At 39.3% G+C, this 18,432-nt stretch overlaps 2 protein-coding genes across 7 annotated transcripts in view; both read right to left on the reverse strand.

The window, feature by feature from the left end:
- The window catches only part of ATG10 (autophagy related 10), a 528,134-nt gene that overhangs the window by 392,717 nt on the left and 116,985 nt on the right, over positions 1-18,432 (reverse strand). The window lies entirely within an intron of this gene.
- Positions 1-18,432, reverse strand: part of RASGRF2 (Ras protein specific guanine nucleotide releasing factor 2) — a 114,579-nt gene that overhangs the window by 76,129 nt on the left and 20,018 nt on the right. For all 3 annotated transcript variants that reach the window (XM_027708800.1, XM_027708799.1, XM_027708798.1), the window contains exon 2: positions 3,703-3,809. In XM_027708800.1, the coding sequence (XP_027564601.1) occupies positions 3,703-3,809 (107 nt within the window). The remainder of the gene's footprint in view (positions 1-3,702; positions 3,810-18,432) is intronic.

Below are 18,432 nucleotides of genomic sequence, written 5' to 3' on the forward strand. Positions count from 1 at the left end.
AAAGAAGCACTCACATTTTCCTCCCTGCACAGCACCTGTGCTCTCCCACATCACCTGTGCAGTGAACAGGGGTGTGTTGTGTGGATATGCAGTGAACAGACCTGAAGGAGTGAGACAGATTAAAACTAAGCTGGCAAAAAAAAAATAAACAAAGCATAATTCCTTTTCAAATCAGTTTCCCAATTAAGTCTGCACTTACATTCAAAGAAGAGTGTTCAGTCTCACACCTGGTAAATTTAAGACTTTTGAATAAGTTAAGGTAGAAAAGGCTAAAAAATTAATTGAATACTGCATCTATATAGAAAAAAAAAGGCATTAAAAATCCCCTCAAAACATAGCAGAGTTTATAAGAGAGATTGAAAAGTATACCTCAGTGTATTCAGGGTGAAACAGAATTTTTCATAAGAGAAAAAGTTCTGGAACAAAGCCAAAAACAGGACTTTGAGATGCAATCACTGACAGAGGAATTACAACTTGCCAGGAATAAATACTCCAGCCCAGAAATGTAACTCAGAAGAAGCAAACCATACTCTGCCACCCTGGATATTACTGAGAAACAAAAATACTGAAAATTCAAATCAAATGGAAAGAGATGAAAAGTAAGGATGGATGTGGAACTGATAATGGGGTCCCATTAAAATATACTGGACTGAATACCCCATTTCCAACTCAGAAGCCAACAATCTCTCCCAAACGAGGAGAGGACACTAAGGACAGACACAATGGGCAATGTCATAGCAGAAAATCCTCTAATTGTGTACTTGCATTCAAACAAAACACCTGTTTATCCAGAGTGGGACATAACATGCACTGAGATTGTAGCATCTTTTTTGCAACAGTCTGTTTATAACTTGTGAAGTAAATAAAACATGGAATAAATTTTGATGGCTTCAAAGATGTATTTGGCAAAAAAATCATGAAAAGCAGTACAAAATTAGATTTTCTGTATGTCAAACTAAGCAAAGAAAAAACCTCAACTACTTTGTCTCAGCACTACTCAGAGGACAAGACCCTCTGGAAAGCAATTAAATATTTCCCTTTCTCAAATCCTGACATATTCACACAGAACAGGATGCTCCCAGGCCTGTTTTCAATTTCAGGATAGTGGGAATTTTCTCAATGCCTCCTAGAATTTCTAAATAATTTTTAACCTGAGATACTACAAACTAGTACCTTTCAAGGGCTACATAAAATGTCACTCAGCAATTGAAAAGAAACACCTGAGGGAAGGGTCAGAAATGTCTTAGGCTGGGCTCAAAAGAACTGGGACACTGAAGAAGTTGCCAAAACTTATCCCATTTGTCAAAAATACAGACGAACTCAAGGAAAAAGGTCTACATCAGGATGCAGGCAAAATTTAGTCCCTGAAGAAAATCTGTTCTGTTTTGTTTAATTAAACTGGCAAAAAAAAATTACACAGTAGTCTAAAACTTTTATTTTAGCTTCTTTATTTATGTGAAAAAGACCCAATGGTTTAGTAACTGATTGTACAAGTCCAATCTGTTCTGCTACACACAATATTAAGCAAATAAAAGTGGACTCCAGTGAAGTAGAAAATCATTAGAGCAAAGAGGTAAACATAGTAGTGGGACTCTCCATTTTTAGCAGCTAAATTTCAGAAATTTTTTTGTCACTCATCAATATTTTGCTCAAGAAAACAGTACTAGAACAAGAAAAGCCATATCCATGTCCCTGGAAAATTTCCCCAAGAAAATGAGAGACCTCTGCAGAAAAGTTGATTAAGATCCCCAAATGACACAGAACCATGAGAATGTGCCTCTCTGGGGTTCCCATAGCTCAATATCATTAGGATGGTTATTTCAGGTATGTACAAATAAAGGGGAAACAGTCAAATAGAAAAAGGAATAGAGATAAAAAAGACTGATCTTAGTTACCTCAAAGACCCATTTGTCCTCTGAAGGCTCCAGTTACAGCTTTCTGGTGGAGCCAAAATTCAACCACCCTCACCTTGAACACCACAACTAAGTATTTCTTAGCCAATTCAAGTTCTCAATATTTTCACCCATGTGTTGTTTTAACATTGTCTTGATCTTCTGCCAGGTTATGCCTTGAAAATTCATGTGAGATAACATTTATGGACTGAACTACCGGGAGAAAAATCTTAACCCAGTGTTACAAAGCTCTTCTTGCTTATGCATCTTTTACATCAGGCAACAGAAAAGAACCACAGAAATCACAGATCATTTGCGTTGGAAAAGATCTCCAAAGAGTCCAATCTGTGACCAACCCCCACCTTGTCACCCAGCCCAGAGCACTGAGTGCCATGTCCAGTCGTTCCTCGGACATCTCCAGGGATGGGGATTCCACCACCTCCCTGGGCAGCCCCTTCCAATGCCTGACCACCCTTTCCAGGAAGAAATTCCTCCTAATGTCCCACCTAAAACTCTCCTGGCACAGTTTGAGGCCATTTCCCTTGTTGCCTGGGAGCAGAGCCCGACACCCATTGGCTCCACTCTCCTGTCAGGGAGTTGCAGAGGGGTTGCAGCAAGTATAAACTCATCTTGCAAAGAGGGAACTATGGGATCCCGCTTCTCTTCAATCCCATTAACAGAAGACAAAAAGCCATGCTTCTTTCTTCACTTGCTGTCAGCCACAGTCCACAAAACAAACTGAGCCAGATCCAAGGACAAGGTGGGTCTTCCTGCTCTTCTCCCTCAGCTAGACAGACATGCTCTCCTGAGATGCGCTGAGTTCAAGCCTCAGAGCTGCTCAGGATCTGAAATAATGTGTTTACCCAGACAGATATGCAGAAAGTGGTTCACCTGTTACCACAACCCAGCAGGTGCTCTCCTGGAAGAGGACAGTGACCCATTCAGTCAGGTACCAGCACCAAGAAGAGGATACAGATCTAAAGGCTGGATGACCAGGATCTCATTTCACAAGCTCTAAATTAAAATCTACTAGCTGCTTGTGTTAATTTTTAATGAATATAAAGCGAAATCAGTTCTGTTTACATGGCTCCTGTCCTGAGCGATTCAGAAGCTGCCTGGTTCCTTGTGTGTTGCCATGGCACTGCAGATTAGCTGAGGTGACTGTCGATGGGGGAGGCTGGAAAAAGTGCCTCCGCAAACCATTCCACATACCTTCATTAGATGATTTTCATTTAGATTATACTGTAAACCTTGACCATTTGCCACACAGACATTTCCTCAGGCAAACATCACTGCATGGCTGGAAGTCCTACCACGTCCTTTTTCACAAGAACGTGATTCAGGTGATTCAGGACTTCAGTTTTGAAGTCAAAATTCCATTTGTTGCCCTTCAGCATCATAATGGTTTGACTTTATCTTTCTTACATTTATTTCCATATCAGAGTTTTTAAAGAAACACTCATTTATTCATTTGGCATATCATTAATTTCTTCATCCATATGACACATTTGTCTCTAACAAAAAGCTAATCCTAGGGCTTGTTTCTAATAAAATAGTACTCTTCCTGGAATCAATGGAACACAACTGGAATTGACTGGAGCACAATCACTTATAAAAGGTAAAAGACAATGAAATAAACATGAATTATAAAGGTGGGTTTTCCTATAATCCCCCCATGAATTGCAAATAATACACAACTAATGCATTGTAACATTTATTTTTGTTTGGAGAGTGGACTTAGGTTTTTGAAATTATTATCAATTTATGTGCAATAAAAAGGAAGCAGAGGATTACAAATTGAGTTTCATACCTCGCTTGGTGAATAGCTTCTACCCACTCATCTCCATCAACTTCATCCTCACAACGGAGCTCCAGTGGCTTCTGCCCTTCATGGCCAAAGAGAACAGTAAAGTAATGCTGCAAATTAGAACAGGGGGGAAAAAGGAAGTTCAGAAACTCTTAAAACAGATACATAAGGAAATTAAGGAAAAAAACCCAACAACCCACACAGCAAAAAAAAAAAAACAACAACCACCAGAAGACTTTTTTTATACTCAGCCCAAAGCATTGTCAGCCCAAGGAAGACGTGTTGTAAGTTTTAGTCTTGAAACAGAGACTGAAGTTGAAACTGTCCTGAAAATATTGCCCTGTGTATCAAGGTAATAGCTTTCATGATACTTATTCTTAAATTATTGTTCTTAAGCTTTCACATACAAGACAACAAAATACAATCCCCTAAACAGCTCCTACAGTCAAATACAATAACAGAACTACAGTGAAGTGTCTGTAGCTCTTTCTTGCATTTTTTCACATAAAACTGCACCTGGCTGTATCTTATTCCTCACCTTTCCAGAAGAACAAGTACCTTTCTCAATCATCACACTCCCAAAACTTTTTTGCCCTTCTTTCAGGAAATCTCACTCATAACTGTCAAACTTTTTGTTTTCACAAGAAAATGTTATTCACACAAAAACTGTCATATTCTTTGATGGCATTTCTTGCATGAAGGGTCTTGCCCAAGGTGTGTTCCACAGAACACAAGATTTCAGGGAAGTTTCTGCTTCTTTCAGAATGTACTATTAATAGTATTATCTAGTGAGGAGAGGAGAACCCCCAGTCACCGAACTTAAATCCCATTTCACAAGGTTGCTTATTTACAACCTTATTTTGCATAGCTTGCATACCAACTTACAGCTGGGTAGCAACATGACTTCTTCCAACTCAGGTAAAAATAGGTGAGAAAACAGTCTACCTAAACACACACCTGTAATTCCCCTAGGTGGCCTACATGCAACCATTAGTAATCCAGATGTTTCGCGGGCAGTGGGACCAGTGAGGGACCTGCCCACACATAAAAACATCTGGTTATTGGGTTTGATGTTATTCAGGAGCTCTTCTAGCTAAACCAGATCTCTCACTTCTCCTCACTACCCAGAACTGCTCAACCACTCTTCCACCTGTGAACAGGGAACCAAGTACAAACACATGGCAAAGATTCCTGTCTGGGGTCAGCAAATGCCCAACTCGCTCCAGTCAGCCAGCAAGGTGTATAATCTATGTGATCTGCATTCTCACATGCCTTTAGCACGTTTACAACAGTTAGAAACCTGAAGTGATGTCAACAAACACCCTTCTTTCCTGGGGACATCACCTTTACAAAACGCAGCTGTCTCTGAGAACACTCACACGCTCGGCTCCTTTTTGGGTAATGTGAGTACATAAGAGGTCATTCCATAAAGATAAAACTATTCATTTCTGCATGGTATTAATTTGCTAAACATTATTACACATATACAAAACACTTTCCATGCAAAAAACACCAGCACTGCAGGATTGCAGACAGACACAACAGAAACAAGGCCAAATAAGAAGCAGCATTCACATTTAACAGGCTTTAAATAAGGAAGTTCAGGGGCTCAGATCCACTAAATTTAAGAAATAAAAAAACTCCAGGGCACAGACGAGGATTAATAAATCAGTAAAAGGACAATCTTATAAAACTGTGGGTTTTCGACAGTGCATATCACTTACACTTGAATGCCATGAAGAAAAAAACCTTTTAATCAAGTCCATAGGATTCTCCATAGCAATGAAAGATAAAAACTTTTATAACAATATAGTGCAGTTGAAAATAACCTACAGCACAGTCAAAAGTGCAGCAAGATTACACACAGATGTGCTCTTTTTATAGAGTGGAGTAGTCTATTTAAAAAAAAGTATATTTAAAGAGAAATCACACTGTTCAGTATTGCATATTATGTAACAAGTTATTTGCATTTCATAAAACTGTTACATATAAAATTAGAATAAAGACACAAGTGCAGAAAAGCATGGGATTTATCCTCATTGTGTGGGGATTTAAGTTAAAGGGAGAGACAATATTACAGTCCTCTCTACTTTTCAAGTGCCATAACTCAGATTCCTTTTGAGCAAGACTTGCAGTGATATCGTTGCAGAATTTAAACTTAGAGGTTTGCAGTTACTATGGTGATAGTCAGGCTCTAAACACTTAGTTAGACCAAGAAAATACATAACTTTAAACAACCTTAGGGGGGCTACTACAGTAGGACTGGATTAAGTGGCAATTAAAGGTAAATTATAGAAGACATTTGTTTTCTGAAGCTAATTCTGAAATCATCCAAATCCTTCACCCCCTCAGACACCCATTTTGCACTAAAGCATCAGTATAAACTATCACTTTGTTTATCCAAAAGCAGTCAGCTCTAGAACAAGCAAAATGTAAGAAAAATATCACAACATGCCTCTGAAAAGAATCTCTTAGTCATCTTTGAATTATTTTTTTTAAATGAATATTGTTCATTTAAAAAAACTGATTTACTATGAGAAAATAAGATGGTATCTGTGAGGCACTATTACATTATCCAGTAAATGATGTATGTGAGTGGGCCCATATATATAATTATACAGAGACATATATCATTTTAGCACTGCCATTCAACGCTAAAGCGTGCAGCTTTCACATACTGCAGTACAATACAGGTGAAAAACACCCTTCTGTATACACAGTAGTTTCTTGAAGTGGTAACAGTAAATATTTAAGAATTATAGCACATATTTACATCAACTGCCTTCATCATCATCATTCATCATGTCTGTTGGATTAGCAGGCAGGCTCTTGTGTTTCAAGTTCAGCCCATGGTTCAGCTGGACAATTTTGTTCCTGTTGTTTATTCTGAAAATCCCTGGACTCATAGAAGATAAGATGAACATTCTGTATTCTGACATAAAACAGAGGAAGTAATTTCATTTTAAGGTGTCTTTTCAGTATTCAGGTGCACGCAAGCAAAATGTTAAGTCTTCATTTGAATAAAAAGATCTTTGACTGAGTTCTCCAAGGTAAAGCTTGAGGAAAAAAAGGAGGAGGAAAAAATACCTGGCACAGGTATGAAGGCATGACTGCCACTCAAGGAAAGAACAATGAGATTAGGGTTTATAAAAATATTGTTGTGTATCACTCCTCTGACTTGCACCCGTGGCTAATCAGTTCCTTCCTAAGATGAAAAGGAAAGACTAAAGAATGAGCTGATGGACACCACTGCTCCAGAAACAAGACTGAAGCAAAATTAAGACCCTGAGTGAAAGAAGTCCAGTACCAGAGCACACTAATTGTGACTCTGGGCTCCCCCTGACAGCAGCTCACACCACAACTCTGCCCTTGTGAAACTGCCCAAATGATGGCAAATTCAAAATAAGACAGCAAAAGCTCTGAAGGGGACATGCCTTCCAAGGGGAAAAACAAGCATTATTCTGGTTTAAAAAAAAAAAAAAATCAATCAAACAAACAAACAAATTCCCACCAACAAAAACCATAACAAACAAACACACCAAAAACCCAACCAATCAACAAAAAACCCCCACAAACAAACAAAAAACCCCAACACAAATGATACATGCCCTGTGACAGAAACACTACTTTTAAGACCACTGAGGAAGAGCCTTCACCAACACAGCCACTCCTAAACCTGAACTTCCTGGCAGCAAAATGATGCTCTCCTTGGACTGTCCAGGCCATTTGCTGTTCATGGAGTGAAGGTCACACTGACACGGGCAGCACTCTCTCCAAGGCACGGGGACAACCCACAGCTCATTCTCCTCCCTCCACTTCACATGAAACCCCAAAGGATGTCTCTCCTGTCCCTCACCTCCCACCCCCTGGTAACTCCATGTCTGTCCCCTTGGTTACTCCTTTCCATACCCCAGCACTTGTAGAAACCTGACGTGTATTTTCCATTTGTAAATTATGTGGTGATGCTTTGAACAACCTGTTACTGAAAAACAAGAGGACCAAGAGGACCCAGGACTTCCCACGGTGGTGCTGCTCCCTGTCACAGTCAGAGGAGCTGCTCCCCTGGACAACACTGCTTGACAATTCTGCTGCAGCTCCTGCCTTCAGCTCCTCCTAAATTTGGTCAGCACCGAATGTCCAGATGGAAAAGCTTACCCTAGAGAAAGGATGCCTGTGTCGACAGTGGTTTTGTTATCTTATCCTTCCATCAGCACATATCAACATGTAAATTGTGCTTTGAAGGACACCAAGGTGACAACCAAATTGTGTTGTATCCTAGGCTTGCAAATGATTATACTGTGGTAATAACAACTTGCACCTGAACTGCTCTTCACTAAACTTTTCTTACTAAACTTAATAAAATTTTAAAATCATATACTATAGAATTACCATTTTTAAAACTTAATTGTGGCGTGACTTCATTAGATGCCATTTCCTGATTTTTCAGTGATTTATTGCACACTCTTGTTTTTTTCATTCAAGCCAGGACTTTGAGGGTAAGTTAAAAAGAAAATTCCAAGCATCAGTATTGGTAAGAATAGAAATTTCAGATGCAAAGAAGTGGGGAATCATTTGTCTGGGTACCAAGACTGCTACAAAAAAAAGTTAAGAGCCTTAACAAAAGCCTGTCTTCAATGTGAGGCATGAGGAACCTTAATCATTTGACGTGTTTGTTACCTGGTGTTTACAAGGGCACATTACAAACCTTTGATGCTGAAAAAGGTGGCAGAAGTGATTAATTAAAATTTAGGATGACAAGCTAAAAATATTTCTTGACTTCTAAAGACATTTTCATTTCAGAATCTGGAAGCCTGTATGCAATCTGAAGTGTTAGTAAGTTACTGGGCAAAAGAGAACAATCACTGCAGCAACTGAAAATTGCTCAATAATCCCAGGAGGAAAAGGAGCAAACTGCATTCTAAATCAAAGCAACTTAGGCTACTCAAGGACACACTAACTCATCAAGTTTTCACATGTGTTCTACTGATAGTATTTCACCCAGCTTCTCAAATACAAAACATGACGTATTCTGTATCTCTTACATCCTGGGGAAAAGGAAAGAAACAAAGCAAATATGCTTGGAAGAAGGCAGAATCTCTAGAAGTGAACAAGTACAAAATGATGAGGTTATCAAGGTGAGGGAAATGTTTGGGGGAGAAGTCAGCAATCACTTATGGAGAAAGACTATTTACAAGAGTATGTAATGATAGGACAAAAGGAAATGGCTTCAAATTGCAGAGGACAGGGTTAGATGGGATGTTAGGGAAGAAATTCTTCCCTGTGAGGGTGGTGAGGCCCTGGCACAGGTTGCCCAAAGAAGCTGCGTTTGCCCCGTCCCTGGAAGTGTCCAAGGCCAGGTTGGATGGAGCTTGGAGAAACCTGCACTAGTGTAAGGTGCCTCTGCCCATGGCAGGGGGTGGGACTGAATGGGCTTTAAGGTCCCAATCATTCTGTGATTCTGTGATCATTGGATCAACAGTTTGTTAGTGGGAAGGAGAGTGTTGTACCTTGAGCCAAGGGAGGATAAATGCATGGGCTGGATTTTCCCACATGTTGAGATTTGCTGTGCCACTGCTACTGAGAAGAAATTCGTAGCCTATTGTTCTTAAATTAGCATAAGAACAGAATAATGACAGGAGTAGCAATTTTTTTACAAGTTTCCAGGGAGATCTACTGAGCCAATACACCAATTGGTAGAAGCTATAATAAGAGCAGGATTAGTGGACATCAGAATTAACATGATGTTCTTGGGAACAGTTAAAATGGCTTTTGTAAAAGGATGCCATCTCCTCTAAACCCAGAGGAGTTTTCAGAAGGGGTCAACAAGCATTCAGATTTTGACAATAAGGTTTACAAAATGCTTTTGACAGATATTTAGGGAAACACTTAAGTATCTAGGTCTTACAAGAAAAATGTCCCTCCACGGATAAAGAAATAGAAAAAACCCATCTGATCACAAGCTAAGAAACAGAGCTGGAATACTGGACCATCTGTCAGTTCTTACAAGCAATAAGGTCATCAAAGGACTTCCTCAGGGAATTGTGTTGAGGACTGGGACAGGCACTACCAAGGATGACAAAGTTTATTAATTATTCAAGACAGTAATGACGAGAATCTATTAAGAACAAATGCAGACTCAACATGCCCGAGTTACTGGCCAGCAAGACGGCAGATGAAATTAATTGTGTACATATGTAAAGTGACACATGTGAGGAAAAGCATTCCAAGCTTCACATGTGAAAAGATGGGCTCTGTGCTTTGTACTACCATTCAGGAGTAAGATCCTGGGATAAGTTCTGTGAAAACACTGTCCCAATGCTCAGCACATGCCAAAAAACGGCAAATCAGGGTAAGGGATGACTGGGAAAGAAGCAGAAAAAAGAAAGTGGACAAGGCTATTATGCTACGAAACATCCTGAATACTGAGAGTAGCTTTGGACCTCCCATCACAGAAAATGCAACATAAATTGGGAAAGCTTCAGGAGATAAAAGTGGCATGGAAAGGCTTCCAAGTGTCCAAACAGAATAAGTCAAAATTTAAGCTAAGACTCTTCCATGCAAAGAATGGACAAGGGGCAATGGTTTTAAACTGGAGGAGGGTCAATTTAGATTAGTTATAAGAAAGACATTTTTCACTGTGAGGGTGGTGAGGCCCTGGTAGAGGCTGTCCAGAGAGGTGGTGGATGTCCCATCCCTGGGAACGTTCAAGGTCAGGCTGGATGGGGCTCTGCGCAACCTGATCTAGTTGGGAGATGTCCCAGCTCATTGCAGGAAGGTTTGGACTAAGAAACTTTTGAAAGGTGCCCTTCAACCATTTTATGATTCTGTGAAAGGAATAGCTTTGGGGATACAACACAGGTTTGCAAAATCAGAAAAGGACATGGAATCGATGATGGGTTCCACAAGTCTATTTCTCTTCCATTAAAAAAAAAATTCTATTAACCAAATGTCAGAGAAACCAGCTTCAAAACAAATAGAAGAAAGTGGTTCTTCATGGAACAGGCAGTGACCTGGCAGTGCTCTTTGGCAAAGGAAGTGGTAAATGCTGTGACAATGGGAGCCTGGAAAGCTCACTGTACAGAATTTCTGGGCAACTGAACACACAGAATTCACATATGAAAAATTCAAAGAGTTCTGGAGCTGAAAATAACTGAAAACTTAAAGTCATCTTAGAGGACAGGGAAAGGAAAGTAAAATATGCACCTGAATTTATGCCTTCCCCAGCATGTCCTCATGGCCAAGGTGCAAGACGGGTTATTAGACTGGTTGGACCTTTGGTCCACCCAAATAAAGCCATTCTCAAAGTTTTGTAGGAGCTATTTAAACTTCCCTTGATGGTATGAGAGTATTTTAAATCGTTCAAATTGCTTTGCACTTCATTATAAACAAGATACTTGCATTACGTGCTGGCTCTTACTAATTGTCTGGGGTATTTTTTCCTTATTTTGGGTTTTACTTTGGGTTTTATTTTGGTTCTTTAAAAAAAATAAAGAGGTAATTTGCAAAACTGATAGAGACCCACTGGAATAATTCAGGTTCTGTGTTTCTTTGTGGTGACACTTTGGGATTAAGGTTTTTTTTTACCATCTTAATGTTACATGACCTTCCCTGGCAAGTAGAAATCTGGTATTTCTAGAGGTAAATGAGAATAGGGGTTTTGTGTGCTAAGAACACACTAGAAGACATTGATTTGGATTTCCATCTCCCACATTGGGGAGAGCCAGAGTATTAGGGGGCTTTAGTATCTGCTCTGGTTTTGGTTTCAATCTGGACAAATAGATACTACCTTATATTGGATGGCAGATGAGATGGCTCGATGTATTCTCTCTAACCAATACTGGATTAATCAAGTTATAACCTGCTCCATAAAATCTACTCTGAAATCTGACAGCGAATCACCTTCCTGAGCCATCCTGCAAATATTGCCTGGGCCAAGAACAACAGCATTCTGAGGTAATTATATTTAAATATGCATACAGCAGTTTTTGAATTACAGAGATTATACATAAATGTACCTTGTTTTATAAACTCTTAAAAAATACCCCACTCAACCTTCATACAAAACAGAAATCAAGGAATACATAAAGGTCACTGAAGACCTTAATCCTCAGGCAACTCTGATGACTTGCATTGAAATTACACCAAATTACAATGGTTATAGCATTTGTTTTCATGGATGAGAGAATCAGGCTAATATAGCCCCCATAGCTCTATTTCCAATGCAGACCATTTGCATTCTGCAGCAGTTTATCACTAGGGATAAATTCTACCACATAAAAGGGAATTTCAAAAAGTAAAGCCTATAGGAAAGAGATACAGCACAGTAAGTGCATCTAAATTATTCACAAATAATAAACTGAACACAGGTACCATCATCTCCAAGTGCATTTAACACTGTCCAGTGGGAATTTCCTGCCAGAAACTACAAGCCACTTGCTTATTAGGGACTTGAAAGGCAATGCCAGTTTATTCACCAGTAAACACTCATAGTGTTCCCAGAACTGTTGCCTTTCTGCACATCCTCAGCATCTCCTCCCACATGAACTGAGGTCTCCTGGGACTGGCACTGATACATTTCTGCATCTGATTTCCTCAGGTGACTGATGCTGTGCCCTGAAGACACTTTCTACTGACTGAATTCTTAAAAAGTGAGAAGTATTTTCTATAAGCCATAGCCAAATCAAACCTGCCTAAACCAGGAGACAAACAAAATTACTCCAAATACCTTATGGTATACATACGTATCCTTCTTACCTCCCTCAGTACCATTCCTACGACACTGATTTTCCCTAACACTTTGAAAAGGACACAGCACTCAGGTCTGCTATTCACACTTATCAGTAAAACATCTACATTTTAGCTACCACTTGTTGCCTCAGATCCCTTCTAGTCTTCAGTATCCTTATACTATATTCCTTATGCTGGCAAAAGAAAAATCACTTCCTGGGAGACAGTTAGCTTTAATCACAATTTGAGACATTTTCAGGATACCCACCTGTATGTGGAGAGTTCAACAAATGGTCAGGTACATGCTGGGACCTTGATCTCCTGTGGTGAAATGTTTGCAGTTCAAATGATGAAAAATAAGTATATAAATCCCATTATCCCTCATGATGACCTAATTCTGCATGTAGGGCTGGGAGTACAGTCCCTCATTTCTTGCTCCTACCCCCATTTCAATGTGTCAGTAGCTTCCATTGGGGCCAAATTTTGGGGAATGAACAGTCCAGTCAGTCCAATTTCTGGTCCATCCTCAAGCATAGCACAGCTAAAGAGAATCAGGACTGCAGCCCTAGCACATAACTAAGCACAGTACAGCTAGATTAGTAGAAAAATGTTATGTTCAAAGCAACAAAGGATGGACCAATGGGGGAAACACACAGAAAAAGACCACAGGTATTACTGTAATCAGTGGCAGTGTTTTATGTTTTTCAGGACTTAAACTTTCTGTGTTTTGCTCTTTTTTTTTTACCCTGTCTCATTAATTCACCATTCTTCACAACTCTGACCTTTCTCCATGTACCGACAGCCATTCCATCCTTGTCCAAACAACAGCCAGAATCCCTACTATCCAGCCTTCTCCTATGAAAGCCAAGTGATGCAGAGATCCTCCATATCAATTCAGCTATAAACTATCTCAGCATTTGGTTTGTCCGCAAAATCCCTGCATTTTAATTAAATGATCAGACTTTAAAGGCCAAAAGGAACATTTATAAACTTCTATTCTGATTACTTATGTAATATGGACCAGAAAAATCTCTATGGAGAGCTCCTGCATCAAACATATAGGACCAAGGTGAGACATGGACCCTCCTTCATCAATCCCAACATAAAAAGTAATGAAAAACCTTCCTGAGCCCAAGTTCAACTGTTCTAGATAATACATTACCCTCACTGCTGAAAATATGCAGCTTCATTTTAAAAAATGAATAAACAGCTAGATAATGAAATTATATAAAGAGGCTGATTTTGAAGATTGCATCCATAGAGTGTGCAATGCAGGAGTGAAGCCTGGGTTCCTCAGTAAATACCATCATATATGCACAAAAATAAAAAATAATACCCCAAGAAAGATAAAAAAGGTATACCTACCCAAAGTCATGCTCACAAACAAATTCTATAGAGCAAGTAATTTTGAAGTATTAATTTCCGGGAAACATTATTTTGCTGGCTTCCAAATTATATTCTGAATATATGCAAACACCAGATTTGACATTTTTAAAGCTCTTTACAGACAGTAACTAATCTTCAAACTCCTCTACAAGGTAAGAATTATGGTGCCCATTTTAGACACAAGGATATGTGCAAAGATGCCCAAATATAGATCTGCTGAAAAGAGTTCAACTCCAGATTGCTATAAACAGAGCTTCTCTCCCTGCAGTGAGCCAACACACGACAAGAAGGAAGCCAGAATAAGAAGTCAGCACATCCTAGACCTTGTTACATCTCTGTTATATATAATAATTTCTATCTATAAACATTTTCAGAAAAAAAACCAAATACTCAAATTTCAAGAAACTGCAGTAATCTGTGAGATGAGGTACAAGACTGGAACAGTCACGCACCAGCACCAGAGATCGCCAGGGCTCTGATGAAAAAAAAGACCACTGCAAAGAGCCACATACAATGTTTTCATGAAACCTGAATGATTTTATGGGAAAATGTCTTTTTGTTGCCACCATGCTCTCTGACAGCCATATTCTGCCCTAAGGAGTTGGATTGTTATAACCTTGTAAAAAACTGGCAAGAAAAGTGACAGAACCTGGTTTTAAGCAAGAGGTTATTCCAACAGCAGAAGCCTGGACCTCCATTTTCCACGTGCTCACACTCGACCAAAAGGATTACTGGCTGGTCTGCCCACCAGACTGAACTCAGGAGGACTGGGAAGGACATTCCAGAAGTCCATGAAACTCCACAGAGCTGAACAGAGTGCTCTGTAACCATATCTCACACAGAAACAAGTTCTTCATTAAAAATACATTTCCCAACCTTGTCCCTAAGGACTGTGAGCAGAAAAGTGGTGCTTAGCCATTTAGGGAACTAGAACTCCATCTATTAGCTCACCTGGACATTCAAAACCATCAGGTGATAGTTTGGGCTACTCTACTAAACCCCTAAGTAGGTGGAGTTCACTGAGATACACAGAGATAAAATGTCTCAGGATATGAAAGATCCAGTGACTGAGTCCTGTCATACCTCACCCAATAAAAAATGTTTGGATCAAACTTCTGTGACATTTCTGCACACACTCTTGAGACTGCTATCCTTTAAATTCTCCAAGTTTTCAATTAAAAAAAAAACAAAACAAAACCCAAACTAAAACTAACAAACAAAATAAAATACAAACAAAAACAAACCAACCAACCAAACAAAAAAGGACCTTACCTTGGCCAAACAACAATTAAGATGATTCAGTCCTTATGACAAACGTTCCCTAATCCTCAGGAGTATTATTTCAACTTCTGATTGTCTATTGTCAACCTCTGGTTTTGTACAAGGATTCACCGAAATTTCCTTAACTGTTTACACTGTTGTACCAGTAAGCCAAAAATACTCCAAGCAACTAACCCACCTTGCATATTTTAACAAAAGTCTCACAATGACAAAAGTGTTACAGCCACCAATGTTTTATATGAAGGATAAGAACTGAATTGTACTACACTAATGGAGAGCTGAAAATCAGTTTCAAAAATTTGGCTGGAGATGGCAGAAATGTGTTCATGGTTTGGGTAAAATAAAAATTATTTTCAGGATATAAAAGCAATAGAATTACACATGGAATCCACATTTTATAATATTTGCTGTCAAAGACCCACTTAAGCATACATTTAGTTTTCAATAATTTACCCAACTGGAACTACATTATGTGTTTTCTTTTCAGGTTTTTGCTAGTATCTCTCAAATTACATTAGCTGTGCTACACTCAATAGATTAGCAACAGAGACTTTGAAGTTTATGCAGTGTAAAGTCCTTTAGCACGCAGCCATTATAACTGATTTTTCACCCAAATTAGTGTCATGCATATAGCAAAGGACATGTTGAAGTTCCCTTTGTAAGTAATTCAACAATTACTCACATTCTCTAATAATATGATAGAAGCAATTCACACCTTTTAGAGAATGGCTGGATTTTTATTCCCCTACAAATTGGTTGTGAATGCTCTGGTTTTAATCACGCTTTTCATTCCACCACTATTAATCAAAGAACAAAATTTGTATGAGAAAATAATAGGAAGTTACTTGGAGTAGAAAACATCATTTTCTTACTCATTAAACACATTTCTGTTCACACATGGCCAAGATTGTACTGGACCACTGTTGACATCCACCGGCAGGACCTTCCACTCATTCAAACACCAATATCACCTTGACTGAACACCTGAGTGTGAGATGTGAAAGGGGCTTAAAGCGAATACACCAAAAGGAGTTACGAAATCACAGAAACATAGAAACATGGAATCATTTACGTCAGAAAAGACCATCAAGTCCAAGCCTTAAACCAGCACTGCCAAGGCCACCACTGACCATGTTGCCAGGTGCCACATGCACATGACTTTTAAATCCCTCCAGGGATGTGACTCACCCCTGCCCTGGACCGCTGTGCCAGGGCTTGATGACCTTCTCAGTGAAGAAATTTTCCCAACATCAAACCTGACTCTCCACTGGCACAGCTTGAGGCCGTTTCCCCTTGTCCTGTCCCTTGTCCCCTGGGAACAGAGCCTGACCTCCCCCTGGCTCCACTCTCCTGTCAGGAGTTGCAGAGAGCGAGAAGGTCCCACCTGAGCCTCCTTTTCTCCAGGCTGAGCCCCCCCCAGCTCCCTCAGCCACTCCTAGTGCTCCAAACCCTTCCCCAACTCCACTGTCGAATTACTTTCAGACACCCATTTACTGATAATACACTTCCATCAACTCATTTTCCCCTAGAGCTATGACAGCTCTGGGTGTTGAGCAATTTCTGTCATGAAATTTGTGCATTTTTGCACAATGTCTTTACAGAAGGATTAGTGACAGAAAAGTTGAAGAACCTCTCTATTCATGCTAAGCATAAGTTTTCTTTCTATCTGATGAGCATATTCTGGCATGGTGTTAGTTAATCCTGATCTCTGGAAGTACCTTTCTGATAACTGAGAGATTTCCAGATGTTCTGAAACTCCTAGGTAACAACAGCATTTGTCACTACTAGTTCTTCTGAGATCATGCTCAGGATAAGGTGTGTGCAGCACGGTTTGATTCTCTAAGCAATGCAGCTCGTTAGGGCATTTCATATTACATGCATTTAAATAATACCATTTAATTGGCATTATTTGATGCCATTTTCTTTTACAGACTTTCTGAAATACTTTCTGCAGCGAGTCAACAATTACCAGTGCAGATCTGTAACAAAGCTGGCAAGGGCAAAACAGGGCTGCATTTCAAGAGATTTAGGCTCAATGGTCATGGTCATGTCATCTCTTCCCGCAAGTGTCTTGAACACTCTAGACAGTGGCAAAGCCTAATCCTGCTGTGATTTGACATGTGATTTGAGGATTTCAAAGCATGGACATGATGGTCAAATGTCACCTCTCTGCAAGGCACAGGTGACAGTGAGAATCAAGAGTGATTCTGAGCTGGCATCACCATTTTGGGGAAGACAGAGTTACAGAAGGGAGAAAGTGGGGGCAGTAAAGTACAGGCATTACTTTCACTCCCGGAAGAGAGCAAATTGTATGCAGAACAATGGGATTTTCTGTTCATTTTCCATAAAGAGAATATTTTATGTTCCTCCTTCTTATGCAACCTCAAAATCTGCTTTCTATGTCAATACACATCCCCAGCAGCAATAGCTTTCTCCAGCTAACCTGAATAAATACAAGCAATTTTGAGCTCCTGAGGGACATCATCTTTGAGCAGGAAAGCCTTCCCATTGTTTTTATTCCACAACAAATCCTATGAAGCCCTGTCTTGAGAGATGAGGAACAGCATCCTCATCTTTCTTTTGCAGCAGGAAAACAACCAATTTACTGATTTCTTGCCAGTTTGACAGTGATGCACAGTTTATTAGGTCTTGAACTTGCCATCAAAGAAACTTTCAAGTGAAGCTCTGCCTTCCACTGGGTTTGTTTCACAGCTCTTTTCATAACAAATTGCTGAAAAACCCAGAACAGCAAGTAAAGCAGAGTGACCAAATCAGCTTCAGCTTGGACACAAGAAAAATTATTTTGGGGGATGTTATTGCACTCTCTTTTAAGTGCTAACAAAAGCAAGGTTTAGAAGTTATGATCTCTGCCCTTCTCCTGGAGTTTCACTAAACTATATTAAAGATTCATGGGTTTTTTGTAATGTAATAATAAAGCCTGAATGATCAAAGAAGTATTCACATGGTAAAAATTCATTTTGCTTCACATTTCTTTTTTCCATTTGCACAGGAAAGTCTCACTTTTAACTGAAATTCCTTTTCCTGTCAAACAAAGTATATTGCCTCTCTTTTATTTTAACTTTAACTGAAATACATATTTTTCTCTTTTTTTTTTTTAAATATACACACAAAAAAAATCACATTTTTAAGCCATCAATTTCCATTAAAACATCTGAGAAGCAGTTTATCACCAAGAGCTGCATTTAAACACAAACAGTTTCTGTTGTTTTTTGTTCTTAACTCACTGGAATGTACTGTGGGAAGACTATGTCAGAAATTCAATTTCTCTTTTCAAAATCCTCTCATTTTTTTTTGGAGCTTTGTAGCCCACATGAATAT

Source organism: Neopelma chrysocephalum, unplaced genomic scaffold, assembly GCF_003984885.1.
Source record: "Neopelma chrysocephalum unplaced genomic scaffold, ASM398488v2 Primary Assembly neopelma1_96545, whole genome shotgun sequence".
Lineage (NCBI taxonomy): Eukaryota > Metazoa > Chordata > Aves > Passeriformes > Pipridae > Neopelma > Neopelma chrysocephalum.